Source organism: Lissotriton helveticus, chromosome 3_1 (genome assembly GCF_964261635.1).
Source record: "Lissotriton helveticus chromosome 3_1, aLisHel1.1, whole genome shotgun sequence".
In the NCBI taxonomy this organism is placed as follows: Eukaryota; Metazoa; Chordata; class Amphibia; order Caudata; family Salamandridae; genus Lissotriton; species Lissotriton helveticus.
This window is the reverse complement of record NC_136061.1, coordinates 1,782,756,273-1,782,777,405: the sequence shown is the minus strand read 5'-3', so window position 1 is coordinate 1,782,777,405 and position 21,133 is coordinate 1,782,756,273. Positions and strand designations below refer to the sequence as shown.

Sequence of the window (21,133 nt, the reverse complement as noted above, 5' to 3'; positions counted from 1 at the left end):
CAGTCGACATGGTAAAAAATGTGGCCCAACCTGGAAGACACTGATCCCGAGGCAGAAACATATTTATTTTTCAGGCTTTAAAAAACTATCTGACCTACCACAATCTAAAAAGTGTCAATCTACACTGTGGTTTCTTTCCCTGAAACTAAGCTGGATGATACTCAGGCTTCAGAGGTCCAAGAATCTCAGGAGGCAGACCCACCAAAAAGCCAAAGGCAAAAACAAATTTCATAAAATGCAACAACCAAAACCACAGTGCCCTCTGAATACTTGTACACCTTGACATCAGTTGAAGGTAGCCAGCTATCCTGGTCTTGACGCGTGGTTACTGTGGCTCTGCCTTTGTTGTCCTTCTTCTCCAGGCTTGTGAAAAAAACAACAGTAAGAGAATGTAAACACAGCCATAATAGCGATGTTTACTTTCTAGAATTTCGACTCCTTCCTTCCTCCTAGCCTCACTGTAACATGCAAGAGGCTCTTGAGGGTTTATGGATGAAAATACGCATACATCTTGTGATTTCACTGCTGTCAGAGGAGGCTCAATGCAACAACTCCTCCCCCTAAGCTTGTATACTTTTAAACGCATAAATCTTGTGATTTCACTGGAGTGAAAGGAGGGTCAATGCAACAACTTCTTCCCCTAAGCTTGTATAGTTTTTTTGTGCTGGCATTTTCTGATCTTTTCCTAATGTCTCTTGTCTGAGATGGGGGTCTACCAAAATTCCATAGTTGAGATATCAACTACAAAAATATTGTATCCAATATATTGACATTACCACACCATTGCCAGTAAGTCCATCCACTATGTTGACCGTACGAAAACATTGCAAAGCAAGTCCATCCCCTATAAATACTTTTCCACAGCATTGCAAAGTAATTATAGCGACTTATCGACCTTACCACAATATCACAAATTAAGTTGATCCACTATATCGACAGCACTGCACAGTATGACTAGATACGTGGATGTGGAGTTAAGAAGAGTACATGTTTATTTAACTCATAATAGTAGGCGATGTAATGGATATGTTATATCACTAAAGTGCTGTTTCAACTGTGATAGAGTTGCATGCAGTCTCTGAGATGTTCTGTCTGATGTTTCTTCTCATGATTCTGAGATGCTGTCCCTGTCTCCCTACAGCTATGCCTCCTACCCCGGATCTGCAGTGTTTGTCAGGCCAGATAAAGATCACCGTGAGTAAATGCCAATTGGAGAGGAGTGGATACGACTCATCCAACCTGTACCTTTTAGACAGCAGCTGTGTCGGGGTCCGGAAGAATGCAAGCAACGCTGAGATTGTTCTTGAATTAGAAACATCATCATCCTGTGGAACCATCATGACGGTGAGAGCTGACACTGCGAGTATCCTTCTCTGACTACAGCAGGATATACACATAGGACTCAGGGTGGGCGATAGAAATTGTAATTCCATTGGCTGTAATGGCTCCTGCATCTATCACTCAAGGCCAAAAGATGACAAGAGTAGGAGTATGCAAATTTGGCCATCTTTCCTTTCCCCACCTTGTGAGTTATTTCTTTTAAAAGGCTTTTAAATTGACAGGGGCCTATTTACCAGCCCAGTACACTGCCGAAACATCACTTTTTTTCAATCCGGAGGCACACGGTGCAGACCCATACCTACAAAGCCACGGAAAGCCACCCTGTGTGGCTTTTCATGGCCTTGTAGATATGGTGTAAGGCAATGGAAGTCGCTGCGTTGCCTCATATTGCCTCTAGAAGGCATGCCATGTACATTGCAGTTGGTGTTCCCACTCAACTCCCATGGTTTTTGACAGATTTTGACAGATTCCCAGATTTACAACATAGCGCAAATATGGGAATGTGTCAAAACCCTGCACCTCCCCAAGGGTGATGTAACAGTTGTTTTTGTGAAGGAAGGTGTCCCTTCCGCACAAAAACAACCTGATTTCAACACAGGCACCCTTCTGCAATGGTGCAAGGGCGCCTAGGTTTGTGCTAGGCAGCCATTTATGTGGCAGCGCAGTTTTAGAGGACAGTAATGCACCATGGGGCCAGATTAACTACCGTTTTTGCATTTGCTCATACAAAAACAGCATGGGCCATGTACACAGCCTATTTAGCGAGTCACAATTTATTTACGACTTGCTAAATAGGTTTTGCAACTCGCTATTCGGAAGGCGCGGTCCCGTCCTAATAGCGAGCGCGAGGCCATGTATGAATGTTTTGCAATTGTGATCGCAAAACACTTGCAAATTACCACTATCTTCAAGAGGATTGTAATGCACTCGCAAAAAGGAAGGGGTCCCAATGGGACCCCTTCCCCTTTGCAAATGCAAGGGAAAATATTTTTTAAGGGCAGGCAGTGGTCTCAGCGACCACTACCTGCCCTTAAAAAATGAAACAAAAAAGTTGAATTTTTTTCTTTTTAAAATGCATCCCGTTTTTCTTTAGGGTAAACGGGCTGCATAAAAAATACTGCTTGATTTAAAAGCAGTCCCAGGCATGGTGGTCTGCTGAGCCCAGCAGGCCACCATACCTGGGAGTGCCTGACATTCCCAATGGGGTCGCAAATTGCGAGAGTCTTATTAATTTTCATGAAGCTCACTATTTGCAACCTCATTGGGAATTGCAAACAGTGTGATGCACACTGTTGTACATCTCAAATAGTGCCTTGCAAGTCGCAAAAAAATCGCAATTTGCAAGACGCTATTTTGCGAGTTGTAGATCAGACCCATATGTCATAGAAGCCTACCCAGGCAATAGTAAGCCAATTGCCTTACATATGGGATGGAGACCAGTAACTTACCTCTTACAGTACTTTTTCTCTCAGTGTTTGTGGATTCCGAAAATTTGTAAACCTACTCGAAAGTGTCAGTTACTCAAAAGTCTCAGTTACCTATGTGAATCAGGCCCAGTGGGTTTGGATGAATCCGTAATACTATTTACCTCTCCTACCTGAAAAGAAGACTGTGGATCTGTACAAGTTATTTTGGGAACGCTCCACCCCTAGAGTTGGAAGGTTGGAAGGAGGTATTAGGATTGATTGGTTGTGTTGCTTTCACCACCTGGAACGACAAACAGTGATTACCTCCAGCCAAGAAACATCAACACCATGCATGTAATTACACCCTACTTTACAGGAAAATCACCACTGTTAACAGGAGTCCAGGAGTCTTTTTCTCTTTTTAGTCTCATCAGCATTGTTTATAGAGAGCTTGACGAGGAGGTTTTGCCTCAGATCAACTGAGCTCCTTAGTTCAAGCAAGCAGGCTCGACCCCAGTAAATGCTGTTGAGAATTGTCTTTGGCTCTATTGTTATGTAGATGATTCATTTTTTAGGACAGGAAGAGGAAATGATCCTGTGAATTTTTAACAAAGTTAACCTTGGCTAAGGATGTACTGTTATTTCCAGGTTGCTTCAGCAAGGGAAGAGTTATTGCACTTTGAGTCTAAAAGTTTTATCAGGAGTAGGCTTATAGCTCCCTGCGCTCACAAAGAAATCAAGTTGAAGCTGGTAATAAGCTTCAGATTGCCACCTTGAAGGTACCAACATTTCTCATACGAACAGGGCCGGACTGGGAACCCAAAGCAGCCCTGGCATATTTTGGCAGACCAGACCCCAACCGGTGCAGAGCGAGCGGGCACAGCAAGTGGGCCTGACCACTACAAGAGGGTTGAGGGGGGTGTCTGGTTTCTCCCCTCAAGAAAGTTTGGGAGAAAAGGGTGCATTGTACTACACATTTTTTATTATAAATTCAATTATATTTGTTTTTAAAGCATAGTAAATTATGACATAACAGTGCACCAGGATAGGGAAATCTTTATTGGGGCTTTCCAATGATTCACTCACTATCACCCTCCAACAAGGCCTCTCATCTCCCCATAGCCCCTCTCTAACATGTATTTCATTTGTTTTTTAGCGCTTTTGATACCAGTGTAAGGTATACGAGCATTTTACATCACTCACACATAGAGACAATAAATCATACATATGTAAATTAGTGCATAGAAAAAGTTACATAAGATAAGGGGGACTACAAGGTTTGTGATTCACACTTCATCCATACCGGTAGGCCTTTTTGTTTTTTAAGGGCCCTTAGTCTGCATAAGCACAAACTTTTTTTAGCAAAATTAGGGTTACGAAAGACTGGGAAAAACATAACTTTCTAACTGAGATTACGTTAATTTATGAACTGCACAGTGACAAACGGATCTATGTAACAAAAGCAGTAACCCACTGAGCTATGCACATAAAATATTGTTCTGTGATCTGCATAGTATATGCTCTTTGCAGCAGGTATACATTGCTGCCAGGGTTTCAGATTTCTTATGAGTGTCATTTCCATACTTTCAGTGTAATTAGCAGAAACATTCAACAACTTTTAGTGACACTTCCTCGTGAAAGGTATAATGTCACCCACACTTAATAGTAGCATGGCATAGATGCCTAGTTTTATGTTTCTATCACTGTGACATTTGATTTTTTGTGTGTGACATTTGATTGCCATTTGTGTGACACAGTGATGTTTTAAGGTGACTATAGTCAAATAGTTTTGCCCATTTAATGAGTGCATGCTCCTAGCACCACCCCGTGCACAGAATGAATCTAAGTGCAGCTCAGCTATGTTGTGTTGTTATGCCTATGATGGGCCAACATTTATTAACTGTAGTGTGGGATATACCAGCTCCTGCACATTGATGTAGTTCACAAGACTGTTTTAAAACATGTTTATATTAATTCACACTAATAAGGTATGTGATCTCATGCAGTGACTTAGTCTAGACCAGCATTTAATGTAGCCAACTGACACAGTTAATATGTAATCAGTCGGACTACAAAGTCAGGACTGGCAGAACGTGTAAATCATATAAGGGAAGGCCACTTGGCAACCACTGCCTCACCTGCAAAACACAAGCCCCGCAAAAAATATTAATCGTTTTTCTCATTCAATGGCATTTCCCACCTGCCGGTGGAAGAATTTCAAATATGCAAATTGGACCTGCAAACATCAAAGCATTGGCTTTATTTTGCAATGCATGCACTAAAGTCAGCAAGTGTTAAGCAAGCCCATCTACTCGGCCCACTACTCTTACTAGCAGCTGCAACATATTTTTGGAACACTCTCAGGCCTTGTCGGGCCCTCTTCTCAGGTGCTTGTGTAAGGCTTACCCATGTGTCAGGAGAACTCTTACAGATGTTCTGACCAACGGAGCTCGCTGCCACTCGGTTTCCCTGTCTGATAGCTAATTAAATAGAGTATAACCACCCACAACAACGAAGGGAATTAGAGATATTCCGCTTAGCTGTCTCATCTTGTTTGCTTGAGAAATAACCGCTCATGGGGTGATGTGGGAACTTAACTTAAATTGCCTTACCATAACCCGATGTGCGCGGCACTTCCAGGACCGGGCATATTAACCCTCAGTGCTACTTTAGATGAGTCTCCAGCAGGTGCATCAATCACCAGGGTAATCTTGGTGCTTTTATTGTTGCCTGAAAACTTTTGGATACACAAGGAACTCTGCAGTGCTTTTAGAACTGCTACACTGCTACAAAACCGGCCCGATGACAAAGACAGACCTACTGCCCCTCCAGCTCCCGGGGAAACGCCCAATGCCTGGAATGACCAGTCCATCCTTGCATGCAAACAATATCTAAGAAATAAGGCTTAGTTCTGCAATCCAGAGCCGTACGCGGCAAGGCTCAGGCCACCGTACTACAGCACTCCAACTTCTTCCAAACAATAAATGCCATTTAGCATCGGGTGTGGCCTCATTAAATATTTGATATCTTCCTGCAGGATCTCGTGAAAACCTGCACCTCAGTATGGAACGGTAAACAGCAGGCCATGTATTGACTAGACCTGTATCCCAATTAATCAGAAGGAGGGATAAGGGATCGAGATCTCCGTTTCATTCCCCAAGGTTAGTTACTAGGTTATCAAAAAGGAAACGGACACTAGTTACACCTTATGGCCATTGGCATAAGGAATACAGGTCAGAGTAGCCTAAAAAAACTCTAAGTAATGGTTGGAAAAGGTGCGGTATATCTGATTCATCCGCCCCACATTAGAGTTGTGGCAGTTATCATAGGCTACTCCGAAGTAGTGAATTTGCCGGCCTCACTCACTCGGGTGAGTAGCTGGGCCTTGTACATTGTCTAATGCCAGATTGGGAAGCTTGGGCTCTCTCAGTGTAGAATGCCTCCATTGTTCTACTCCAGCTGCATGGCCATAGGATGAGAAGCGTATGGCAAGGGACACTGGCAGAAGGTGTTGGCAAGGCTTAACATCAGATACGTTCCGCAGCCACTGTAGAAGCAAGTCTTACTATTTAGGCTGATAAGTACAAAATAGAGCAACATTGTGTGACATACCTTGTTCAAGATGCAGATGTTGCAAAGTTCAACCTCCATGATGGTTAATGGAGCTAAGGGACTACATTTCTTACAGATCCAATAGGCTAGTTATAGGTCTTGCAACTCCCTTAGTTCTACCAAATGTTTGCAAACGAGTATAGGAAATTGTAGCACAACCTATACAACTGACCTCAAATAGACAACTCAGGACTGTCAATGATACCATTGGCATTCAGAATCCTTTCTTCGTCTCAAGGAGGCCCATTGTACAGTTTCTGTTCTCATGGCACCTGACAATAGTCCCTAATGTATTCTCAGACAGACATTTTTGTCAAGGTGGAAAGGGATGTGTTGGTACAACTGAAAAAAAATTGCGTGAACATGCAAATGACCGTCAGCAGTAGACGGATGCTTTCTATGAAAGAGAAGTGGACAACGTTAGATAAGAAATGCATTGTTAATGTCTTACGCTTTAAGAAATTAACCAGTTCAGCACATCCAAGGCTTTCGAACATTGTTTGGAAGGTTTAGCGAGCGTGCGGTCTGCGCATGTGTGAAGGATTAGTGCTACCATATAGCCGAACGCCGAACGGCTACGACCAGGGGGATCTGTTCAGCCAGCCCGAGTGCCCACAGAACAATTTAGCCGTTGTGGATTCATCATTCCCGGCTAAAGCGAGCACGGAGAGTACGGAGAGCTGCCGCTAGCGAAATGCCAGTGAACGCCAGTGAAACGCTGCAACCGCTGCTGGAAAGACGCGGCAGCTCCGGAGTCGCGACAACTGGCCAGCTAGCGCAACGCTGCACAACGCTGCACACGATCCCCCTAAGCACTCTCGAGAGTTGGTGAAGGCAGCAGAAGGCGCTCTCCTCTTGAGGGGATTTTCCGGTATACAGAAGGCACTTCCTTATGGTGGTGCGGAGGTCATCTTGCGGCACTGCATCTTTGCACCTCTGCAGGTATTTCATTTACATTTCTCGAGAGTCGGAGACTGCGCGTAAAGGCGCTCTCCTCTCGAATAACTTTGTTATTACTCTGTAAACATTGAATGACTTGGTTTGGAACTTCTTGAAGCTGCCAGTGACTTAATAGTAATCCATCAGTTTTTCACAGCATCTTTCCATCTTCCCATCTTACTTTGCCTCTGCTGAGCTCATGATTAAACAAAGTTGATGTTTGTAGCAGGGCAGACTAACTATTATTGATACTTGCGTCCCGGCTGGGACTGGTTTATTGTCCACCAAGTTTTGGCTCATTGGCTCCGGTGCAAATACTCCTCTAAAATCTAAAAACAATTCAGCACTCTGAGCACAGAGCACAGCCCTGCTCACTCCTGCCCACCCTGGTGCACGCACGTACCCAGGGTTTCGCGAGGCCGAAAGGAGAGGGGGGAGGGTTTTCCATAAAATACCCTATATCTCATTATGAGATCAGGGAGACTTAGAACAGTCCCCTCACCCAAAGCAAGCATAAGGAAACCACTTCGCAGGAAAATGAGTGAGGAACTCACCCACTCATCCGACGAGGAGACACCAGAGGACACTTCAGAGGCGCCAGACTCCACAGCCAGCGCCTCCACCATCAAAACGCCACTGAAGACCGTCGGCACTAGAAACGCCAAGATCACAGACTTTTTAATCTTAGCCACACCATCTGCGCCGTCAGCGACACATGAACCGAATTCAAAGACCGTTGTCAGTACTAAAAAAATGTCTCAGTCGGCGACTTCACCGACCAAAGCCCGACAGCTCCAGAATAGCACACAGAGCAACAATCCTCAAGAGACTAGACACCATCCCTGGGAAAATCTCCAAAAATATTCAAATAACAGGACAAATCAACATACGGTGAAGGTGAAGTCCCAAATAAATACGAGGGAGGAAGATAGCAAGACCAACTCTGACATTGCGCCAAGTGTTGAGCGTACCGAGGGTATAATGGAAACACCCAAGGCACCAATTGCACCAGATACACGGCGCTCTTTAAGCCTAGGCTCATACAGGTGGTTTTTGATGACGGGGGCGTCACTCGATTAGCTCTGAGAACGGACAACAAGGATCTTCCGGACAAGGTCGTAACAGAAAAAGACAACAAGGACAAGTCTATAGACGAAAAGAAGCCAACCAACAGCCAAACTCAGCCAAAGGGTGGCTCGCCAGACACAGATTCATATAAAAAGTATACCATCACGCCAAAAATCACTGTAAGTCTAGACTCGCAGGAGGTATTCATCTCCTCCGGCGCCTGTCTTACAACATCCAGCCAAATGATCAATAGAAAAACATCAAATCGCCCGTCTGGGCTTTTTCCTCTGCAATTCAACATTTCCCCATCAAGTAATACAGGTTCGCCAAAGTCCCTTGAGCAAAGGAACAGAATGGCTAATCAAACACCTATCCCAGATACGGGTCTGGGTGGAGACCGACGAGATCTGCTAGACTCACGAGTCCCACGAGCTCTAGGCTCAGCAAGACACAAACTAAGGGACAAAGATCGGAGCAGTCCCCAAGAAAAGAGACACCCAGCAGAAGATAGTTTACCAGCTTATGCACCACTGTGGCCGCCGTTCTTAAACATCATGGAAACCAGCACTACTCCAACACTCTGAAAAGCTGGATTTACAGATAGATATTCTGCAAACCTTAGCCTCACACGTGGTGGGAATAAATAAAAAGATCCTTCAGTTAAATTCTGTCATTGAACGGGTACAGAAAGACCCGCATACAACGTACCACGAATGTCAGTGCTTTGAAACAATGAACCAGCTCAAAGTGTTACCGGCCATCTTAACAGACATTCTGGCAGAGGTACAAAATAAACCAAATGCTGCCCATAATTCCTCTGAAATTCTAGGTATAGGCACTTATCCCGAAAGCTCATCAAGCTCAACCGGCAGTGCTGTATCATATACTGAGGACATAAGGGTTGACCAAACGGCCGATAGTCCAATACATCATCCCTCGCCCACCCGGACAGAAATCACCGATGCCACTACATATCCCCGAAAAGGTATTCTGGAGCCAGCCAACACAGGAAAAGAAGTTACCCAAATTAACGGGAATCAATCCAACAGAGCCATGGACGAGCCGGAAAACCTGGGGAGGCAAGATCCGGGGTTAACTTCCAACGGGCCACAAACTCAGTTCATCCCACTGACAAAGCATGAACGCAGGAGACAGAGGAAATCTAGACACAATAAACACCAGGGAAAAAAAGATCCTATAAAAATTATCAACCAAAATACAATCACAGGAACAACATCGCAAGGGCCGAATCGCAAAGAGATGCCAAAGGCGGACACGGCAGAACAAGTGGATTGTGGGCTCATATCCCCAACCATGTTTCCGCCCTTTGATGTAAAACCAACAGTCAACATAAAGAGCCAAAACGCCCCAATTTTAACACAAGCCCAAATGACCACGCAACCGGTGGTTGGCCCTCCTGGGCAGAAGCTGCACGTACAACAGAAAAACATCTCACATTACTTTCCGAAAATGGTGACGGCACCAAAAGAAACTTTCCCTGCAATGAAGCACCAACAGAGACCCACTTCACAAGCTCTGACGGATTCTAGATCTCAGCAGGCTGTCTTTGTAATCGAGCCAGCAATTCAGGCGAATGTCCAAAACCAGGGCAGCCCGGCTAGATCATCAAATGCAAATAATCATATCTGGTTCACAAATCAGGAAGAGAAGCCAGAAGCTCCCTATCCAGTGGGATCCATAACGCAAGAAATAATACCGCACTACAACTCAAGGGGGAAGCATGACATTCTCAACCAGAGTGCCATAATCAAACTCTCTAACCTGTTTGAGTTGTTAAAACATGTGAACTCAGCCCACATAGAAAGCATTAAATTCAAAATAATTACCAACACAAACGGGAAAGAAATGACAGTGGCAACTTGGAAGGACCCCGAAACAGCCAAAGAAGTTTGGCAACACAGAGAAGAGTTCGCCATTTGGTGCATTGAAATCAGACCTGTGCCGCCAGAAAGATACCCCGGCCCATTATCCATGTTGGCAGGAAAAACACCTAAATTAGAAGTCGGAATTCTCCGGGGAGCCATTGGATGCATGGACACCGTTAAGGGGGGATGGGCCAATCTACGTATCATCCATCAAGGCCAGTCAGGGGGTTTCAAAGAATGCCAGAAAATACTACCCCCAATGCAAAACACATTGGATGCAAGGATGGTGGAAGCATGAAAACCGACTCTGAAAGCCTGTTCGTGGAATATCAACCGTCTGGGGGGGGTAAAACTAACGATGCAGAATTAATGTCATTCCTAAAACAATTCGACATTATTCTACTACAAGAAACCTGGTTAATGTCTTCCCAGCAGATAGACGGTTTTAAGGAAATCCAACTACACGCCAACAAAAAAGGGCCTTCGGGAAGGGCAGCCGGAGGTCTATCGATCTATCTGAACACTGGTATCCTTTGGACCTACGTTACCATCGACACAGGACAACAATGGATCCAGTGTATCAAAATTGAGTTGATGCAAGACCCGGGCAATGGACCGCAGGGAGCGCAGGACCCTTTGTCAATGATAATCTGTAATATATACTTACATCCAGATCCCAAGGAAAAAGTGGAGAAAATTCTGACCTTAAAAGCCCTCATTAAATCAATGAAATCCATCTACCCGCAGGCGGGGCTAGTTGTGTCGGGTGACCTGAATATGTTCTTGCTTCAAAAGGACCACGCACATATAATGTATCAAAATAAACGGAATGGCCAACCTATCCCGAGGATTATAACAAATCTGCAAAAAAAGGATAAGATCGGTCTACAGTGTGCTCTAATGTTTGCTGAGGTTGGAATGATCGCCTTGAACGGCCGTTTTCCACAAGATCAACCAGCATCCGCAACTAGGATAGCCAATCTGGCCAAATCAGTGCTCGCCTATACCCTCGTGGATCTAGAGATTTTACAAACCATTACTGCCTACAAAATAATCCACAAATTGGAGAGTGATCACAGTTTTCAAGCTTTCGAATTTAGTATCCAACACACAAAGGCCCCAACTTGCAAAACCCTGACAGAATCTCCAAGTCTTTATAACCTCAAGAGACTAGCATGGAATTGAAATAACATCAAAGAAATAATGACGTATTTGAAAAGCATCCATACAGAAGCGAAGGGTGAAGACTTATCCACCTACCAGGAAAATTGGGAAAGATTGACTATAAGATTAACTGAGAGATTTGGCCATCGAACCTATAGTCACAAAAGGAAAACATGTAAAGCTCCTCAAGCGTTTCTGGGTCCCATAGCGAGGAAAAAAAGGATCCTAAATCAAGAAATCAGAAAGTTACAAGCAACAGCCAAGATAAATGGAGAAGACACGGCCAGACAAATCTATAAGCTAAGGCAAAAATATAAAAAAAGACGTTTGGTCGGAAAAATCCCAACACCAAACAGACATCTGGCAATCATTACTAGCTTCCAGTAAATTAAATAACAACAGGAACTTTTGGGCAGAAATAAACAAAGTTGCAAATGTAGCGGCCCAGACCTTCAATGCAAACATATTTGAGAAAGAGTGGATTCAGCATTTAGAGAAATCACAAGGCAACAATACTCCAGCATGGACGCCACATCAGCAGTCCACTCATCCAAATAAAAAGCAAGAATATGACCCACAATTCGATGAAAACTTGATAACGCAATCCCAAGTAGCTATGGTACTTAAAAACTGGAGGACCAAAGGTGCACCAGGCCCAAACGGTTTACTGAACAGACTTTTTAAACAAGATCAAGATTTTTGGGCAGAATATCTTACCCCACTATACAACAATGTATTCCAGACCGGGAGTATTCCCCAGTCATGGAGAGGTAGCATTTTGCATCCTATCTTCAAGGCATGTATAAGGTCTGATCCAGCAAATTACCACCTTATTGCGCTTATAGACGTCGAGGCCAAAATTTATGCTTTGAACCTTCTGAGGGCCTTGGAAGACTGGGTTAGCGCAAACAAGATCCTGCCGATCACGCAGACGGGTTTTAGGCCGGGAACAAATACATCATGCAACCTGCTGGCGCTAAACCTCTTGGTGGATAAAGCACGGGAAAAGTCAACTAAGCTGTATACGTGCTTTGTAGACCTCAAAGAGGCGTTCGACACAGTCCCGAGGGAGGCACTATGGCAAAAGATGGCCAACTGGGGAATACCATCAAAGCTGTTGCGGGCCATCAAAAACCTATATACATCTACCTGGGTGAGAATAAAACTAGGCAAAGGCAACAAAACAACAGAAAAAATCCCCACCCATGTAGGCCTCAAGCAGGGCTGTGTTCTGGCACCAACTCTTTTCAACATCTTTACCGCAGACTTGGACAAGTGCATCGCAGAGACACAAAGTGATCCACCGAAACTGGCCCACCACAAAAGTAGGAGCATACAGTATGTAGATGACATCGTACTTTGTAGTCAGACCGCGTTGGGCCTACAACGTTCCATCTCGAAGCTCCATGAGTATATCGTTGCACAAGGCTTACAAATTAACTACAAAAAAACGAAGATCGTCTGTTTCGCTTCACGGGCAGGGAGGAAATCCCCCAACTGGCACATCAGAGGCAACACAATAGAGCAGACCACCTCCTATAAATACCTGGGAGTAGTAGTCGACGCCAGGTGGAGTCTGAAAGAGCATCAATCATATAGAAAGGCGCAGGCAAACAAACTACGGTTCGCTCTAAATTTATTAAAAACGAAATTGAAATGCCCATCTAATTCACACCTGTTGAAGGTAATCGCGGCAAAGTTCTTACCATCTCTTACATACAGGTCGGAATTGTATAAAGGAAAAGACGCAAATTTCCTGAACACACAACAATCAGAGTTGTTTAAATACATTTTTCGGATCCCGAGATTCGTATCCCAAGCGCAGATACGCTTGGAATTTGGTCTACAAAATCAGCACCAAGTCAGACAAGCGGCCGCACTAAAAACAGGCTGGAAATTAAGGGCAGCACAAGAGGACTTGCTCATGGGCCTCTGTTGGACTGAGATGAAAAAACAGACAAAGGCGAAAAACGCCTGGAAAACAGTATTGGAGGATGCAGTGCCAAACCTCAAAATGGAAAAGGCATGGAATACCAACCAAACGTTTGTGGCCTTCAAAAAAGCAGCCAATGGGGCTGCAAAGCAAAGATCTTGGACAACAGACAAAGCCGCATTAGCGAAGAAAAAACATGGTTGGACGGTGCTGGCCACGTATGAGAAAATGGAGCCTCAACCTTACTTAGTCAACCATATAACTCCAGCTACTAAAAAAACATTACTAAGTTTACGGCTGGGATCCTTCATTTTAAAAGACCAGACACCCGCATGGAAACAAACATGGCCACTTCTGCCTGTAGATTATGTGGCCAAATGGAAGAATCACTGATGCATATATTGTGTATTTGTCCGTCTTTGAGGACTTTGAGACGTAATTATCTACTCCACATATTCCGTCTCTTTCAAATTAGATCATGCAGTCAGGCCGTCATGCTAGCACTGAACAGCCACCAGCTGCAAACAGCTTGCAGGGCCGCCAGATTTTGTCAAAAGGCATCACAGTTAATCGTGAACACTGAGAAAAAGGAGAGAAAAAGGCACAAAACCGAAGTGTGAAGTGCTATGAACTGAGACATTGCAATTTTATTCAGAATAATATTACTCACATAGTTATTACAGAAATTTTTATTTTAACCACCCTGCTAGTTTGCGCATTTTACCTCTAAATCATTTGTTTTTATGCAACAAAATTGTAAAGGTTTTAATTAACTACAAACAATAAACTTACTTTGACAGTTCAGCACATTTGTAGGAATAGACAGAACACAAGCCAGTGAGATCGAAGATGACGATAAAAGGGCAAATTACTAAATTATTCAGTAAGTGAACGAATTCCCTTGCACAACCCATGATACTTAAAAGTTAGTGCAGAGTCACCAAGCCAAAGCAACTCTGGGTTACTGCGAGGTTTCCATTCCCAAGATCAGTGCCAGAATTTCCTAATGCAATATTTCCTTCCTGGAATCCCAGTCCTGGATAACATGTGAACGTCCCTGAGAAGTGGCTTATCCAGATTGCATGCCAGTTGGTGTATTGGTCTTTTAGATTATTATTGCACCATGCCATGACAAGTGCTTTTCCCAATTATAGATATATATCACACGGGTAAGGTTGGCATGTGCCCGCGCTCAGGTGCTCCCAGCTCCATGGTGAGGTGATGAGAGCTGATCCTCTCAACATCCTTCTTCCACTCCTCGGTATTCGGCGGCATGGTCCTCCTGGGTACTGTTGTGTCCCAGGGTGCAGCTATCCTCCATATTATGCACTGCTTAGGAGTACCCAGACCAAGCCTAAGACAAGGCATGTGCTGCCACAGAAGACATAGATTTCCAATAGAGGCAAGATTTATCTTCCTCGGCTATTTTGTGTTCAGGGGGTAACATGGTATTATCAGCATCCTGCAGTGCAGGAATTTAGGGACCAGCCCTGAGTGATATGTCATTAGCTGCATGCTGGATCACTACATTCAGTCCATCGATCTATAGAAGGGAATGTCTGGAGGCAGCATGCAGCCTTCAGGCATATCTCTTGTGGACTGTCACGATGCCACAGCTGTCCCTGTTTTTCCCAAGCCGAACACTTCTTTTTGTGCATGTATATGAACAGACATTACAGTTGAGAATGACTGGTTCAATAATCAAAATAAGAATAAAATACCACAATTTCTCCCTAATCAATGCCAAAAATGAGCTAAGGCAAGAACTGACTTTCTTAATAATTACATATCTTGAACTTGAAAAAGCAATTTTGAGGAACAGCGCCACAATTGCCATGTCACTCTAAAAACTAGGGGCATATTAGCAAGGGCCATATTGCCGCTTTAGCAGCACTTTTTGATGCTAAAGCGGCGATATTTTTATCGCCCTATCAGCAAGCTGTCGCTAACAGTAGTTAGCGACAGCTTTCAGGCGATAGCCACCGGTTTCGGGCCCGCTTTGCATGTCAGCGATATTTATCGCTAATGACATGCAAAGTGGGCGTACCCAAACTGTTAGCGATTGAAAGCAGTCTCTAACACAGCTAGCGAATATTATTAAGGCAGGCAAAGTGATAAAAAAAATCGCCCTAAGCGCGATTATCGCTATAATCTAACGCCTGCTAGAAACATGACTTACCTATTTATCCAATGGAGGTGGATTGTCAGGTTAAGTCCCCATTGGCGGTAATGTGTGAATATCGCCAGATTTCCAGCGATATTCATGCATTTCGCCACTATCGCTGGATATTTTAGCACAATAGAGAAAAACGTTGCTAATAGCATGTGTTCTCCGCTAACATATCCAGCAATAGGCGGCGATAAAACAAAATGCGCTAAGTCATTTTGCGATAAATATCGCTATTCCTTGTTAAAATGCCCTTTAGTTGTATGCCTGCCATGCAATTTTTTAGGGTCAAGTAGATGGCACCTTGGTGAAATACAATTTTTCCGAATTCCATTCGCTGTGGGCCTTGTAGTAGGGGTTTGTTGGCATAAGCACCTGGAGGTGGATCGGCCATAAATGAGTAAAGTCGGATTTTATTTTTGAAGTTAAAAAAAAACATTGACCACCTTGACATGGGGTCATTTTCCAGTATTCACTGTCTCTTACTGCCAGGTTTTACCTGGCGAGGATTACAGTGAAAACTGGCCATTTGTCAGCCCACTCTGTATAGCAAACAAATGGCCAACCCTCCAAAAGCCCTTACTCTGTCAGCCCCTTGGAGGTGTATGTCAGCGGCAGAGATGGCTAAGTCTCTGCCGTCGACATACTGAAGGTCTGACTGGCATTTAATGGGGAGGGTGGATCTTCAGTTTGGGAAACATCCTTTACAACAAAACTTTTACAACACAGTGCTTTTACAACGCAGGTTTTACAACAAAAACCATTACAACACATTGCACTGGGGGGCGCTCTAGGATAGGGAATAGATTTAATTTACTATCCAACACCTTCCCTAGTGTCCACGGGGACTGGAGTTGGAATAGTAAATTAAACTATTCACTATCCAGCACCCCAAATCGCTATGTGTTGTAAAGGTTTGCGTTGTAAAAACTGCGTTGTAACAGCATGCGTGGTAAAAGCATGCGTTGTAACGTCATACATCCTTCAGTTTGGCAGAGAGAGTAGTCTGTCACCATTATTGCGACGGAGTACCCTCTCTTCGAAACTATAAATCGGACCCTAAATCCAGAAAAAGGAGTTAATTTTGGTGTGTTTACTTTGGAATACCAAACCCTACAATGATTCACTTACTTTTTTCACAGTAATGGTTTTGCTCATTTTACTCTGGCTCAAGCTAAATCAGTGAAATCTAGAGGCTTGTAAATTGACCCCACTTATCCATGATAATATATACTGAACTCACAACCAAGAAAGTTAAAACCATGAAAAACTAAAATCACCTTGATTCAAATGAATTTCACAATGTAGTACCATTTGTTTCAACATCTCTTAACGTTAGGAACTCTCTTCTGTCGAGATACCCTCAAACTCGCTAGCTCCTTTAAAAGCAGTCCTCCGTTTTACAGTGGTGTTCCTCACATGGGCACCAGAAGATATGACTATGCTATACCAGTCCTTACAAATATGCTCACATCATAGACAGGATACAATTTAAATTGGCCAGCCTCACATATAAAGTACTCCACATGTAACAAAAGGATTATCTCAGATGTTGTATTAAGACTCCAATTTAAAACTAAGAAGTCTTGAAAATGTCGAGTTTCAGCCTAAAATAATCAGAACACATATATGCAGAACAAGTAAAGCTGCATCTCGAGCCTTCTTGGGAGCAACTCCACAGACGGCTTGGGTTACATCTTTACTTGAAACTCTTTGCTTATACACCTGCAACATTCTTAACATCTGATGAGCTTTTGAAAGACACTCCAAACCCACTTAATCAAACCAACTCATCAACTGATCGTATCTCTTAATCCAGTAAAAAATTGTTTTCTGCTTTTTCCTGGTATTTCTCCTGCATATATATCCCCTTTAACTAATTTTATTTCTTCTGTCCTTTCTTGGCTCTCTTCTCAATCTGTCATACCCGATGCCTTGCCTGTTTGCTCGCCTTCAACATCTCCCATCCCCCTTGTGAATGTTCTCTTGGATCCTCCTGTACCCAATGTTGCTGTGTTTTCTATTTTCATTGACCAACTGTTCTTCTTTATATGGTTTATTGTTATGCACTCTTTGGAAGTGATGTTGTTTATAAAAGTGCCCCATATAAGTGTGATTGCTTGTACAGCAACCTGACACCCTTGGGTCTGTATGCTACATGAAAATCAAATAAATATAATGAACCTTATTTGTTATATTCAAGGAAGGGCACTGATGAGGATATTTTCCGTGGTTGTAGTTGGACAATGCTGGCAATAGGACCACCCTTCATTCTTTATATGCTGACCACCAGTAGGGTGTAAGGCAGTGAAAACTCTCACTGGAAACATTCTGTTAGATGTCTGATGCTTGCTGTTTTTTTTTCTTTCCTTCCAGACGAGTGACTTCTATCTGATATATACCAATAATGTCACTGTCCCGGGGAAGATTTATTCCAATCAAGTCCGTGCAAGGAATGATGTCGTCTTTACTTTTTCCTGCTCGTATCCTCTTCAACTGACAGCTGCTTTACAAATAGGAATACATTCAGAAAATTTGTGAGTACCACTTTGGATTTGTCAATCAGAGAGCACAATAGGCTGAACATTCCTCACAGGGATCACTCAGTTCATGTAATTGTGAGAGCAAGTTTCTTGGTGGTCACTGAATGGGTCTGAAAGAGTGGGTGGCTTTGAAATGATCAATTAGTGAGTGTGCAGTCACTCAGTGAGTGTGATATCTTGAGTAACTCTCTTGTTGGTAGCTGGAGCCACTCCCTTGAGTGTCATTCTGAGAATGTGATAGATGAGTACCCGTCGGGAAAGTCACGCCATAAATGTAAGATCGAGGACTACTCTTGATGGTCAAAACACTGAGAAGTCATTCAGTGCATACAACAGACTACCTTTCAGAGTGGTTCTCAGTGATAAATCTTGTATAAGTGACTGTTGTTGGCTTTGGTGAAAGCCTTGCCCTGAGTAATAGCTCGTGCTCAAAATGACAGCCATATTTTTTTGTGAAAGCCCCAGTCTCAGCAAAAGATAAAGTTGTTAGTCATATTCCTCTTCTTGCAGATTAACCTGGGCTCCGAAATAGCTGCCCGCTGAGTGACAGTCTCAGATCTTTAGTTATTTCCTGGGTTTCATGAATGATGGAGGTCTTCTTCATATTTGATGGTCTGCAGGACAGTCTCAGTGACCATACCTTTGTCTAACCCGTAACTGTTGGAAGTTGGTTTATTAGTAGGTGCAGGTAGGTACCTACAGCAAGTAATAACACCACAATTACAAATAAGTCCCAGTAAAGTCTCAAAAAATTAATCCTATCTCAGCCCTTCATAGCTTGGCTCATGAGCAGTCAGGATTAACTTAAAAGACAGTTGTCTAAAGCATTTAAAAACACTGATAATAGTAAATAAGTAAGACCAGCACAAAATAAAAATGCAACACCAATTTATACAAATAGGAAATATTTCTATGATTTAAATGAAACCAAAATGACAAAATCCAATGTGGTGAACCTGAGTTATGAATTTTTAATTTCAAAAGTAAAACTAGCACTTTGAAACAAATAGCGCTCAAAGGGATAAAAGGATCCAGCTGGCCGCATGTGATATAACACTTTTACAGTTCCAGAAGTATTTCTTGATGCAGGAAAGTGGTCCAAAGCACCAGCCAAGGGTTCAAAAGCTCCGTTTTGCCTCTTGGGGTCTGTGACTACAACGCTTACAATGCACCTGGTCAATTCAAGTAAAATCCAGGTGAAGCTTGTCAGTTGGAGTTGTCCCTGTTGTTGATGTTTCAGGCAGCCTTTCCACCACTTTCGTACCTGTTGTTGAACAGGGAGTCCACTAATCCTTTAAGAAAAGGTAAGTCGTTTTGTTGTGAAGCCTTGTGAGTGCAGCAGATGCAATCCTTATGAGTGCAGTCCGCTTTGGTGCAGTCCAAGGGTCAAGCAGCGCAGTCCTTCTTTTCCAGATGTTTCATTTGGGTCTTTGAGGGACCATGACACCAGCCAAGGGTCCAGAAGCTTGGATTTGCCTCTTGGAGGTTTGGGACTACAATTTCCACAATGCACCTCTTCTAATCCTTCAAAGTACAGGTAAAGCTGATTGGCTGGGCTTGTCTGATGGAGTCAATGATGGTGACTTCTTTAAGCTCTTTTGAAGCTGTTGCTTTCAGGGAGTCCACTCCTTAACCCTTTTAACGTCAGGCAAAGTCCTCTTTTGTGAAGCCCAAAATGTCTAGCAGGTGCCATCCTTATGAGTGCAGTCTTCTTGTGGTGCGGACCAGGGATTCAGCAGGGCAGTCTCCCATATTTATCAATGTTTTTGGAATGGCAGGAAGGGGTACCACAAACAAATGGGGTGCAGGGTGCCACCTTCTGTGATGACAACTTCCTGAGAAGTGTGGCAAATTTTCCCCAGAAAGCACTGTTTCCAAAAATCCAAAATTTAGAAAATCTCTCCTGGAGGTTCAGCTCTAGCCAACCTTAAGGTGAGGCACTTTTTTCCCTACACCCTCTTTCCAGCTCCTCTTCTAATGCAATTACAGGGGCTCCCATCTGACTGGAGTTGCAGGAAGTGGGGGTGGGTCTGACCTGTACCAACTGTCTTTCTCTCTTTGAAGACCAGTTTGGCTGCCCAGTCCCCTTCCTGTCCTGACATCTGCAGGCAGCAGATCTCCTCCCACCAGATGCCTCCTTTGTCTCTGCCCAGGCCACTTCACACCTGATTGTGGCAGCTTGGCTCAGCCTTTCAAGGGCTAGCCAATCCGTAGAGGCTGCTACGGGGCTGATTTTAGGTAATGTTGGGAAAGAAGTTCAAAAACTAATTTCCTGCAATAGTTATAATAGATCCAACCTTGGCAAGCTGGTGGATTTATAACTATTATTTTCATGCTTTGAAGTATTATTTTAGCTCACTCCTGTCAAATGTTAGAATGTATTAAAGTTAAATAAAGCCTTCCCATGTTAGCCTACGGAGCTAATGTACTACAATGGGGAAACAGGAAATTGTCAGTTTTTCCCTCACCAGGGCATATAAAACATATTTTATAATGCCCCTGCTTATTTTAACAATGCACCCTACCATTGGGGCAACTAGCGTAGACCTTAGGGGTGACTTATATGTAAAGAAGAAGGTAGTTTAAGACTTTGGAAGAACTTTTCATTTCAAAGTCGAATTTGGACATAGATTTATTTTAAAAGCTTTTAAAATGAGAGCTGGCACTACAGCATTGCACACTCAAGTACATTAAATCTACTGGGCCTCTAAACCTATATGGCTTCCATATACTAGGAGCTAACTGGTAGATTATCATGCCAATTGAAATTGTAATTACACCGAATTACCATTACATTTTACTCAGAGCACTGGCCCTGGGCCTAGTTAGCAGAGCCGAAGGCACAATCAGAGTCAGAAAACACCAATATCAGGCAAAAATGGGGGCAAAAAGTGGGGGAACAGCTGCAAAAACTCTGTTTCCTCACAATAACCATGCTTCCTCTGTCTTGGTGAGGGTATCAGGCTCAATGATAACTGTATTACCTGCACCGTCCATGGTGTGAGTGATAGAATCAGTGAGACACATTTTCTCTTTATGGATACATTTTGTCACAATGATGCCCCTGGTTGTGA

The 21,133-nt window shown here is 43.4% G+C and overlaps 1 protein-coding gene across 1 annotated transcript in view; it reads left to right on the top strand.

Annotated features, from left to right (window-relative positions):
- LOC144823808 (uromodulin-like) overlaps positions 1–21,133 on the top strand; it is a 179,310-nt gene that overhangs the window by 81,171 nt on the left and 77,006 nt on the right. Inside the window, exons 3-4 of the mRNA XM_078682661.1 lie at positions 1,142–1,344; positions 17,893–18,053. Coding sequence (XP_078538787.1) covers positions 1,142–1,344; positions 17,893–18,053 — 364 coding nt within the window. The remainder of the gene's footprint in view (positions 1–1,141; positions 1,345–17,892; positions 18,054–21,133) is intronic.